This window comes from Chenopodium quinoa, unplaced genomic scaffold (genome assembly GCF_001683475.1).
Source record: "Chenopodium quinoa cultivar QQ74 unplaced genomic scaffold, ASM168347v1, whole genome shotgun sequence".
NCBI classification, from domain to species: domain Eukaryota; kingdom Viridiplantae; phylum Streptophyta; class Magnoliopsida; order Caryophyllales; family Amaranthaceae; genus Chenopodium; species Chenopodium quinoa.
In genome coordinates this window covers 3,814,042-3,827,057 of record NW_018743920.1, presented here as the reverse complement: position 1 = coordinate 3,827,057, position 13,016 = coordinate 3,814,042, and the positions used below count along the sequence as shown (strand labels likewise).

General features: G+C 33.8%; 1 protein-coding gene across 2 annotated transcripts; it reads right to left on the bottom strand.

Annotated features, from left to right (window-relative positions):
- Nucleotides 1-60: 60 nt before the first annotated feature.
- LOC110687999 (uncharacterized protein C630.12-like) lies at nt 61-8,802 on the bottom strand. 2 transcript variants are annotated; one of them, XM_021864662.1, is made up of 13 exons: nt 8,446-8,802; nt 7,070-7,123; nt 6,810-6,988; nt 4,798-4,933; nt 4,375-4,471; nt 3,540-3,599; nt 2,207-2,307; nt 2,033-2,067; nt 1,884-1,941; nt 1,724-1,798; nt 1,482-1,639; nt 1,083-1,343; nt 61-682 (listed from the first exon to the last, which is right to left on the bottom strand). In XM_021864662.1, exons 1-13 carry the CDS (start codon nt 8,590-8,592, stop codon nt 442-444), a joined length of 1,602 nt encoding a protein of 533 aa, XP_021720354.1. In that variant the 5' UTR covers nt 8,593-8,802; the 3' UTR covers nt 61-441. The 2 variants fall into 2 exon arrangements, with proteins under 2 accessions (XP_021720354.1, XP_021720355.1); XM_021864663.1 differs by lacking the exons at nt 7,070-7,123; nt 8,446-8,802 and having other exon boundaries at nt 4,798-4,940; nt 6,810-6,942.
- Between the last annotated feature and the right edge of the window lie 4,214 nt (nt 8,803-13,016).

Sequence of the window (13,016 nt, the reverse complement as noted above, 5' to 3'; positions counted from 1 at the left end):
AATGTGTTTACCATATGTATTATCCAACATGATCAGAAACCATGTAAATATTCAAAAGAATATACTGGGTAAAACTGTAAAAGTACTACTACTGAGATGCTCCTTACTTCCTCTACTACAGCAGCTAATAGACATCACTAAATTTCAAAGTTACATGACATTAAAAGTATTACAGCCTTTTTCTGATTTTACAACAATTTTAACCTAATAGTAACATGATATTACAACAAGCTATTCCCCAGCCCCCGAAAAAAGACAGATAGAGAAAGCTGATAACCAGCAGCATCATGAAAGCAAGGAACGACGAGTCGACGACAGCTAGGATATCATTTGAGCTATCATATCTGCTAGCAATATGGGAAAGCACCTTTAATCAAAATGTTTAGCCAGTTCTTTGTTCACATATGTTACAAGAACCGTGACCTGAGCCTTTCACCTGCATCATTGTTCAGCCCAATCTTTGAACAAGAGCATCATGTAAAGTGGAACGTTCACCACAGCTATCACCAAAACCATACCAAGTACCAGAATGCATCGTTGCAGCATTAACCTCATTAATGATTTGCTTGACCTTGTCAAGTTTTTCACATCAGAACCAGGATCCCCACTAATGTCCACTTTTGTTGCACCCTCTTGTTCTAGGACCATTTGTTTCCTAGCAGCACGCATCACAGCATTCCCTCTACACAAAAACATGCCATTAGTTGAAGTATGTTGTGAGCTATTATCATCAAGTAGCAAACAATCCACTCCAAAAATAGTATGCAAATTGCAAATAGACTGGGACAAGACAGTGTGCCAAGGCTTCCCTTGATTGGATTGGATGAACACCATATTTCATTGATGTTATTCTAAACACAAAATAATTCTTTTCTTTCAAACTTTGTATTTATGCACTTTATATCATGAAATTAGAGTGTGCAGCTACCGATTGTGGGAATAAAAGAAAGTGTAAATTAGATGTGTGTGTGTGTGTGTGTTTGCCTGTTTGGGAAGGGGGGGGGGGTGCCATTTGATTCATTTAATGATATTCTATCGACACATCATAACATGACTACATGAAGGTAAATAAATCAACAAACCTTTCTGTTGAACTCGTCTCCTTGGACACAACCAAAGGGGCTTTACTATGCTTCTTGATGACATGCAAACTCCCTTCGGCATCCCACATCATCTCATATTCACAGTTTTCATCTTCATTTTTCTCTTTTCTACTACTTGAAAAAAGATCCTCTCTGACCAGTTTGTTTATTTTTGTCATCAGATTCCCAAAGTGGAGATTTATGTCATGTGTAGGCAAAATGGACAGGGCAAGGATAGTTATAACAAAAAGGATGATATACCTAAGATCATTAAAATTGGAAATCAATATCAAAAGACAGATTAATTTATTAATTTAACCATTAACACTTGATTTTAACTTTGGAGTAGTTAATATGGAGACTTGTCAAAATGAAATGGGAAAAGCTACCAGTAATTACCATATATATATGAATAGTTGCGTAGGAAGAAAGCACAGCTGAGAAAGTATGATTGGTTCTTGAGAAGATCCATTTGTATGTGTAAAGTTGCCGACAGATAAAAGCATAAACGATGGATAGAAGTTTCCTTGTTGCCAACTTACTGTCCCAAGAGTATGCTGGCAGTAGTAAAATGTTCTTAGCTTAAAAAATACCTGACGTATCAGCTATATTAGCAAAGTATTCTAGATCAGACTAATTACCTCCTTGACAGTACCATATTTTGTATCGTGGTTGACTGTACACTGTTCATGATCATGACCAGAGAGGACAAGTACCTGATAACACAGAAAAGATGAAGTTCATTGCAGAGACTAGTTTCATTCTGCTTCATACATATTGAGGATAAGCCAGAGAACATACAGGTTGAATAGAGTCCAAAATATGCTCAGAAGACTCCTTAGTGACATAATTCTGGTATCTGCAACATACAAAAAACAATCAGCATTGACAAAATAGTGAGAAAAGCAATATCACATATTGACAGAAAAGTTTTGAGGTTTGAAATTTACAGTATCCTCTGATCATAAGCAGAGCGAGAAATCCTCTGAACACAAAGGAAAAAAAGCCTGTGAGTTAAGTGCCAAATGGTCAGGCATACATATGATAGGGATGCAAACTTAAGCTGCACAAGGAGGTAAAACCCCCAAGTCATAGGTTGCTTTATAAAAGGAAGACATCAATACCTGATTGATGACTTCTGAAGAACGGTATGGGCCACAAGGAGTCCAATCTGGACGGTACAGAGGGATATGGGTCAACAGCACCCTTGGATTTGTTCTTCCACCTGAGGAAGAGGAAAACTTGATTTTTTGTCATACACAAAACATCTTCTCCAAATAATAGCCTCTTTTAATCAAAACGAATTTCAACTTTTGATGGGATTCTATGTAGCATGAAAACCGATACAAGTTAGTAAACACAGACGAATTTAAAAAATAAAATCTCCAAAAAAAACTAGGAAATGACGATATGGATATTAAAAAGATTGTATGAATTGTAGAAACAAGACAGTTTTCAAATCTAAACACTAAACTAGCATCAATCAGGATAATCCTTTCTTTTTGAGCAGAAAGTAACCCCCTACACTCCCAAGTCCCACCCACCCTCCCTTTCTTAAGTGAGACTCAGAATAAATCACCCCCTGTGTATATTTCTAGCAAGTATCAAAAATGAAGTCTGGAACCTGAGCACACTCGCATGTGAGATTATGACCAACTACTCCTATGGGAACTCTATCTCCCTATCTCCTCAGTAGATGTGCAGACCACACCTTCACTTAGCTTTCTGTCTCTCTACACCATCCACTTTCAATACCCTCTGGTGATTATCCAACTATAGCCCAACAAAGCTAGAGAGTTCAGTGATTAATGTGAAGTTGGAAGGTTTTTGAGGCAGATGCAAGACAATTGAAAATTTTTAAGCAACAGTTCTTTCTTGACATTTTAGGACAAGAAACAAGCGCGTGAATTATTTCTGCATATCAAAATGTTATGCAAGGCTGATTTCATGAGTTCGAATAGAATGAAAAAGAATAGGGCCACCTAGGCCTTTCTGATGGGTTATGCAGTTTTGTTTGTGGAAGAATACTGATGTTGGGTGTTTTTGCACTAGATTAATGGGATGTGGTGAAATTTATGGAATTCTTAGAGAAATAAGTTAAATGAGAAAACAAACAGGTGCTCAAGCTTACTTGATGTAAGAAGTAAACAATTACTTTAAGATGCCTGGAAATGCATTACAATGTGTTCATTTGTAACAAGTCACAGCTGCTAGGATCAAGTTCAATAGATTTGCCAATGGGCCTCATGAATACAAGTGTGACAAGAACTTATCAAGGTTTGGTGTTACTTTGCTGAAGTTTCAGCAAGTCATACCAGATAACTGCTACATACGCTTGCACACGTCAATAGTACAAATGAAAGGCCTTTTAGGAGGGCAGAGGGAGCACTCAAGTTCAGCTACCTAAAATATACATATTGCTGATAGACTGATAGAGGGATAATGAAGTTGACTTACCCATGGAGAAACCATCCACAAATGACCAAGTAAATGAAGTTGTATTGTCTTTTATGTCACCTGTAGGAAACAAATAGATCCCTTGGTAAAATTGACTCCATGAACCACCAATATAAATACTTCCTTGGTAAAACTTACTCCATGCTACCAACATAAAATGATTCCCTTAGTAAACTAACTCTAGAACCACCAACATAACAAGTGTTTGGTAACTTGCTTGAATTAATCTGGGAAGCAAAGCATTAACCTAAAAAGCTATGGAATTTTTACAAAAAATGTTTGTTTATTTAGAGACTAAACAAAGGAGATTATGCAAAACTAAGAAAAACTAAAATGGGAAACAATTTCAAATACTACACAAGTACACAGTGTTTGCATCATTTGCTCTTGTTCAAGCCAAAAAATTAGAAAAAACAAAGTATGTAAGACTCTACAAAAGTACAAAGTACTTTGCAATAATTAAATCATTGAACAACAATTTGGTCAGAATAAGTAATTTCTTTGACTTTTTTAAAAAAAACTTTCCACAATTTTACTTTGCATAGTTTACTCATTGATAGGATTTCCAAATATATGAGCCATAACTAACGTGAGTCATAAGTTTTCTAAACAATAGTCGAGCACTGATTATAATTTAATGAATCAGACAGAACTGCAACCTAATGCCACTTCGAACATAACAAGAATAAATGTGGAATTGAAAAGTACACCTTAATATAGATAGCTACAAACATTCAAAGAAAATTTTATTACCGCCTCTAAACCAAATTAAAATCCTTGATTATGAAGATCACATATGCAACAAAGATACTGCGGTAAATGAAATTTAATATACCATCAATGGTTTGGGCATCAATTGCAACAAAGTCTACTTTTCCAATAGTAAAATTATAATTTCTTTTGCCAAAAATGCCTTCATAACGCTCTATAATCTGCAGCAAAGAATTTGTAGGCCAGTCAGCAGGGTAAATGAAAACGATGAACAACGTATATAGAGACATCAAGCATGTTGACCTGTCCTGTTTGTTGCAAGATCTATAAAACATGATCAGATCTAACTCTAAGAATTAATGTATAGTAACTCATCAAATGTTGCATAAGGAACCCTTTGTCAGATAATTCATTTTGAAGGTACTTAAGATAATATATAACTTTCTACTAGCAAGGTTGTAAGTTGTAACTACATAAAACATTTTATGAGGAACCTTGAAGGCTTTGATCAGAACAAGTTCACCCAAGATCAATAGGTAACTCATACCTCTGGCTTATGGAAAAGATGGCCTGCATAGCCAATGTCGTGGTTTCCAGGAATGTAATAAAGTGGAATATCTTTAGTTCTTCCGTGCTTACCCAGATCAAAGATATGCTTGAACCGGCTCAAAGATTCCTGCCATCTATTGACTAAGAGAATGTAAGTGATTCCTAAATATAAATGCATAAGTAGAGCAAACTTCAACATAATTTAATTGATGATTCATCTACACTATTACTTAGAGTCCGACATAAAGCACTTGTCATCATATCAGTTAAAAATTTACATACAACTAATGATTTATGAGTGTGTTAGTGTGATAACTGATAAACATGAGAGATGAAAATTTATGTCAAACTTCAAATAACCATGCAAGATTTCTCTCAAAGAATGTAAGAATAAGGTCTCACAAAAGAAGTTACAGCCACAACGATCATAAGAAAATCATTTATAAAAATCCCGTGGTGACTGATCGGAATATAAAATTCATAGGCTGCACAAGGAGTCAGTTACAAATGGAACACTAACATCATAAAAGTCCAAGACTAGAAAGCATCTAGAATACTAAACATTGTTTTCAGTCATAATAAAGACTCTAGCACAACACACCCAATTCTTTTATTCAAATAAACAGTTAGCTCAATTATCTCTCCTTATCCACTCCTTACTATCATGACCCTTTATATCCAAACCAAAACTGCACATATCAACATCCATGTCAAATTGTTTCCCCACTAGTTCTCTTCTAATGGTATACTCCAAATTCAGTTTTCTTCCAAAGGCAAGTTTATTACGAAACAGAGGGAGTAGTCATTTTACACAATATAGTAGCTATTAACTTTTACACAAACACAAAACTAGTACAATTATCAAACCAAACTAGCTAAAGATAACTGCTAATTTCCCACCAAGGCAAGTTATGTTGTATAGGATTGAAAGGATATATTGAAGGTCACCAACTGAGTAGGGTGATACCTAAAGGTAGGAAGAACATAAAATGATATGTTTAGATTGAATGAGGAATACTTATGCAAGGAGCCAAGAAAGTCATCATAAATACCTCGATTTCATAAACATTGTTAAGGAAAAAGGGCTTAAAGGAGGTTTGTCAAGTGAAAACCAAAACTGAAACTCAAATAGTATGGAGAGCAAGATTGGACAAGAAAGAAAGCCCAATGGAGTGCACAATACTGAATGTTTAGTCCGTGCACTAGCACCACTAAAAAACTGAATAATTATAATAGTGAGGAAGAGTGTCACACTAATGGCAACTGCAGCTAATATCCAAATATGTGTGTTTAATTTGGGTAATGTCTTCGGTAGATTGGCTAGATATTCTTCTAGTATATAAATGCTAGAATATTCCATAATCAATAATTGTATAAAAAAAGAGATGTTGAAAACAGGATAATGGATTCTAGCTATGTTGTTTTCATTTGAAATATATCCAGACAATAATGTACTTCCTCTATTAGTAGCATTAGGTTAAGATCTATACATATATGTCTGCATTGCCACTGTAAGTTTGATATACACCAATGAGGTTGGACTGTATTGTTAAAATTCTTCTGTGGCTCTGCTATTTCGAAAATCTCTTTAATTACCCAATCTATAATCAGATAGTTAAAAGGAATAAAGGCGCCTTTCATGGAACATGTATTACACCAATACCAACATGAATCTTCCTAGTAATGTTAGTATGTTGCTGTACCTATATACAACGGACATAAAACAGGAAAATTTATTTAATATTCTTCTATGCTTCAATCTATTACCAAGTTCGCTGTAGCTTTGAGACATTTCTAACTAAAAAAAAGATGCTAGATATACCATCATGCAATAAGACAATAACTGCAACAACCAAAAACATTTAATGTCCAGGGTCCAAAATCAACCGACAATATTATTGATTAATGAAGCGCATGTCAGCTAATTTTATACTTATAGCACAACATCCTCCACCCAACGCGGACAGTCAAAACATCAGTAATAAATGAGTACATGTAATTAGGTCTTACTCTTTATTTGACAGCCGTGGACCTCCATCAAAATAATCACCCAAGAATAAGATTGCATCAGGTTTGAAAGGCAAAATTGAAGAAAGGAATGCCCTGCGCATGTACAGATCTGAGTAAAATGTAGCAATCTCCAAAGCAACTGATTTGGGACCAAAATCATGGGAGGTCCTGTCCATCAGCTGTTACACATTAAGAATAAATTAGGATCAAGGGTACGTACAGGAACTCAGGAAGAAACACAAGCAGTAAACAAAACTCACCTGTGGGTCAGTGATGACAGCTACTTTCACGAATTCACTTGGAATAGCGCCTCCCTAAAAATAAATTTGAATAAATATGAGAAGCCTTTTATCTAGTAAGCGTTTACACAATTTACTGCTATTGAATATTTGCCACTTCAGGTTCCTTTCATGAGTTCATCATTGACCAATTTTGTTCTTAGTTTGTGTTGTGTTCTATTATATCAAATACTTTGCAATTAGTATTATCAATTTATTAGTGTTATTAGTACACGTTAAGTTAGGCAGGAAGGAGATAATGTTGCTGATAGTATAGCTAAACTTCAACTCTTTAAGGTAGGTGACAGAATTTGGCTCAATCATGGGCATTTTGGACATAGGTCATACTAACTCAAAAAATCATTCAATTGTTGAATAAACTAAGGGGCCGTTAGGTTTGTATGGGGTAAACGGAATGGAATGAACAAAGAGAAAGAAAAAGAATGGAATGAAAATACCTTACATTTTCTATGTTGTTTGTTTTAAAAATAAAGGGAAACAATGCCACCAGTCCCACCACCACACAACCACCTAATTTCTTCACTTCCCACCTTTTCCAGCCACCACACCACTCACCGCCCCTCCCCCGCCACTCGCCGCACCTCCCCCGCCACTCGCCGCACCTCCCCGCGACCCCGCCTCCCGCACAGCTCTTTCCACCCCAGAAAAACCTCCCCCAGCCGCGCAAAACCCTAGAAACCATTCCCCTTCCCCGTGAAACTGTCGGCCGCCGATCCCCCCACCCTTGAAACCCCCAACCAAACGGCCCCTAAACCTATAACATTACCAACACCTCCCCCCCCCCCCCCCCCTCCTCTTTTCAAACAGCCAAACAATAAAAAAAAAACCATCATTTATGCTTGTAAATCTATTGAATATATGTAGTCATCATAAAAGTGACTTGTGCTGAATCAATTTATCCTTAGGAAACCCTCAAAAATTTTCTTTCAGCTTAATTCTTCCTGAACTGATGTATTGATTGTGAATAACATTGCAATTAAGTTGCATTTTCACTAAACCAGCCAAATTATCTAGTTAAATTAGCTCCAATCAGCACATTAAACAAAATAAATAAATATAGATTTGAAATAACAAAAAACAAATCAAAACAGAAAGACCCACAAGCAGAATCCTTTTGTCCCCTCTTTCTTCTTCAAACCCCAAACAAATTTAAATTAAACAAGAAAAACCCACAAATTTACATCAACAGCTAATCAATAAAACACCCATCTACTAACTAAATTAAATTAAAGAACAATCATGATTTCCAAATCCCAATCAATAAGCAACCAACATAAGCAATAAACAATCTCAGAAATAACCAATATACAGAAGAAAAGAGGAAGAAGAGAAGTTACCAAAGAAGAAGAGGAATGATGAGGCCAAGAATAAGACCAAAGAAAAGGAACCCAGTAAGCAAACATCTCCCCATAAAGAATAGTGATTGTCCAGATCATGCAAAAGAATAAGCTCAACTTCCATGTTTTCTCTCTCATCATCACCATTTTTGGAGCTCTACAATTTCGTGAATACTACAAATATTACTGATTTTTACACTTTACAGACACCATTACTTGCCCTTCAAAATTGCTACTGTAGTGCTTCTCCCGTTGAAGCTGGGCTTTGATTTGCTTCCTCTTTAGTCTAACCTTTTTCTTTTCCTATTGTTATTTTTTGTTTTTTTTTTTTTTTCATTTTTTTTGGTATTGTTTGGGAAATTGCCAAATTGGGGGTATTATAGTAAATGTAATATTTTCACCAAAATAAATAAATAAATAATTTCACCAGAAAAATTGATTTAATCTCAATATATTTTTTTTATTCATAATTTTCAATAAAACATAAACAAAGATATCAGTGATCTTAAACATGTATATTCAATTGTAATAGAGTAATAGTAATCCAAAATTTAACTAGGTTCATTTTTAGTTTTTTCTTACCAAAATTATAAAAATAGTTAATATATATAGGAAGTACGTAAATATTTTTGAAATAAGAAAATGATGATATAATCTTTGAACATGTCAAAATTCCAAATACACAAAATTTAACTTCGTATTTGGGGGGAAGAAATCAAAAGCTTTTTAATGATAAAACAAGGAATTCTAAATGGAGGTTTGTACTCCATTTCATAATGCATAACAAGGGGTAATTAAGACTTTTTACATGACTTTTGCAAAGTCCACCTAGGCACCCCATTTCTAAGCATGTCAGGGTGAATAGTATCCCGTTTTGTGAATTAAAAAATGTAAAGGGTAAAATTTGTTGAATTTACTGCGCCTTTCTCTTTGCCTTTTCTCTCTCCTGCATTTTCTCTCTTTTCGTGGTTATAAGCTTCATTCTCTTAGCTCCTCCAAGAAGAAGCCTCTAAGAGTGTGTCTGAACTCCAAGAAAAAGTCTCATTTGCGAATTTTGTGTTTCTGGCTAGGCTTTGTTGAAGGTTTCTCGTACAATAATAAAGCGGCGCAAAAGTAAGGGTTTTAAAGATGCATCTTGTTAGGGACAGAGTGAGTAAATAACAATAACTAAGTAAAAACCTAACATTAATGCCATTGAATTACTGCTAATAATCATAACAATATGACAATAATAACATCTACTAGGACAATAACTATCTAACAATAACAATATTGGACAATACCGATATATGAGAATCATATCGACAAGGAAATTGAGAAATTGAAAAAACAAGACAACATTAATATATAGCTCTTTTTCCTATAAAGGCTATTGAAAACTGGTAGAGCTTGACTTGACTAAATTCATATATTGGTCTTTACCTCCCCAAAAAATAATGGAAAACGGCAACAAATCAATCAGAATAACAATAATAAGAAATAAAAAAAATCATAAATGACAATAACTAAGTAAACTATAACAATATTAACCAGTACGTTATAGGATAATGACGATATAGTGACAGTTTAACTGGAAAACTAATTACAATAAAACAATCTTACTAAACAATAAATATAAGAGATAGGACAATATCAAAATGTCTTTATATATATATGCCTTGTAACCATCCTCTTACACCATTGTTCCCTAATCCCTAACTTCTAAAAACCCTAAACCCTTGTAAACCCTAGTCCCTAAACCCTTGTAAACCTAAACCATAACTTCTTAAAATTGTATTCTTTAATAGATCTAATAAATTGAAATAAGCATCAATTCAAATCATGATATGAATTCAAATCAAGCATCAAATGAAAGAAATTGTAATTATTAATCATAAGTAATTCAAATAAGCATCAATGGCTCTTGTAAAGAATAAGTAATAATTTGTCCTTCATAATCATAAATAAGAATGCAAATTGAATGTAGTCATCACAATTACATAAATTTAAACCAACTATGGTAATAGATGTGTCTAATTATGAAGAAAATGAGAAAATTCTAAAGTGAAAAGGTTTTAAGGTTTGACATTTGATCTCAATTACCAAACTTAAATATATGACAATAATAGTACACTATTAGACAGTAAAGATTCAACAGTGACAATAAAATACTACCAATAAAGATGAGAATCGGACACTAATTCGTATACAACTTGACAATAGGAATCTGAATAATGACAATAACAATTAAATAACACAATACATATTAAAGAATGACAAGCAATAAATTATTATATCACTAATTATTAATACACTCTAATAATGATAGTGGTATTAGTTGGAAAACCTCATTAACACAAATTGATTTGTCTAGCTATTACCTTATTTGACATTATGTTTGGCGCCAAATTCAATTCAAATTTTCAAATTAATATAAAAAATAAGTACATGTTTCTTTAACTTCTGAAAATATTAAGACAATTTAACACAAATAATGACAATAAAACTATTTTAATGACAAGTCTAAGGAAATAATGACAAGTCAAACTTAAGATATGATATTGTAAAAATCCAATACCCTAAACCAAAACCCTAAACCCTAAAACCCTAAGGCCTAAACCCTAAACCCTTAACCCTAAACCCTTAACCCTTAACCCTAACCCTTAAAGCTTAAAAAATACAAACCCTTAAACCATAACCAATTTTATAATACATTTAAGATGACTGTATGAAAATACTATGAACATATTAGGAAATTATGAATGGTAATTATGAAAATATGGAGGGTAATGAAGATATAAATTGAACATTCTAGTTCAATTTATGACTTACGATATAAATTTAGCAATTTATATTTAAATAAATTTTCAAATTAATATAAACTGTCATGTAATCATAACTAAAATAAAATGGCATATAATCACAAATTGGCATATAATCTTAAGTAACATAATTTAGCGTCATTTACTAATAACTAACAAATGTTGGCTATTCACAATTATATTTTCAAAATGGGTTATAAGTGTAATGGTTGTAATTCATACTTGGTGAATTTGATGACAATAAAAAGGATTACATAGACAAGGTGCAGACGACAATAACATGTGGATTACATTCCAAATGATAATTACAGATATTATTACTCAAAGTTTTACATCAACATGGGTGATATGTCACTATGGGACACTTAAAAACAGAGGGAGTAATCAACATGACAATGATTTGTTTAAAGAATGACAAAGTTTATTATTAAAATGGCAATGCTTCGTTACAACACAAAAGGAAAAAATTCTTACTGAACGACAAAACGAATGAAATAGAATCTTATTTCTATTTATTATACTCCTTCCGCTCCACAATGATTTTCTTGTTTAGAATCTTGGACTTTTAAAAAATAAGAGAGAATCTTTCAAATTTCTCTTAATCTATAAGAATAAATATAGTCATATAAAATCTAGTTTGATTCGTCTTGATAAGTACATTATTAATATCTAACTTTTATAGTTTTTGCTAGTGTGAGATTAAAGATATTTACGGTCAAAGATAGATAAAAACTTGCATCTCTTACGTAAATAAAAACATTATTCTGAAATGGAGGGAGTATAATTTATAAAATGAGCATTATAGACCACCTGTTCATGATTATATATGGCAAAGGAAAGAGAAAAGGGGTAATTTTTTACGCCCAAACTCATTTACCGTGTTTCTTTTTCCTTTTCTTGTATTATGGGCCCCACCCCGTTCTGTTTTTCACTGTTTACCTGGGCCACACTGCGTCACAAAATGGCTCCGTTTCTTTGTTATACATTATGAAATGGAGTATAACACTCCATTACTACTTCCTCGATAAAACTACCCCAAGCCCTATTCTTTTGGCACGAGCTAATAGATTGAGTGAGGAATATGGCTTGTATAGCAAGAAGGTGCATGTGAGCTTTGGGGAGAAGTTGCCTTGTGAGGGAGTTATCAAAATTAATGCTGACGCTTCCCTTGCAGAAGAAGGCTGGGTTGGGCTAGGAGTCGTGGCTCGTGACTGTGTGGGAGGGGTTGTTTTTGCTGCAACTCCAAGAACAAAGGCATGGTGGCCCCCTGAGATAGCAGAAGGCAAAGCCATTTGCATGGCTGTTCGCTGGCCAAGAAGTTTGGGTTTAAAGATATGATCATTGAGTCCGATTGCCGAGTGCTTATTGATCGTCTGTCGAAAGTTGTGGTGTTCTTCTCTGGCCTTGGGCGTTTGGTAGGAGGGATGGAATTAAGTGGGATAATAAGGTGGGATTAATAGATAGGATAAGGATAAAAATAATGTATTCCATTGTTTGATATGGGTTGAATTCAGATTAGAATAACTAATAAAAATATAATGCAAAATTACCTTTACTATCCTTTCTTCACTCTCTTATCTTGTGTTTTTGTGTTCAGATTAGAATAACTAATAAAAATATAATACAAAAAAATTATACTTCGTATATACGGAGTACAACACAAACAATATTTGAGCCATTAAGATATAAATAATAACAAGTGTACAACACACTATTGAAATCATTGTATTGATTTATATATGAAATAAATATGTAATACACTCATAAAGA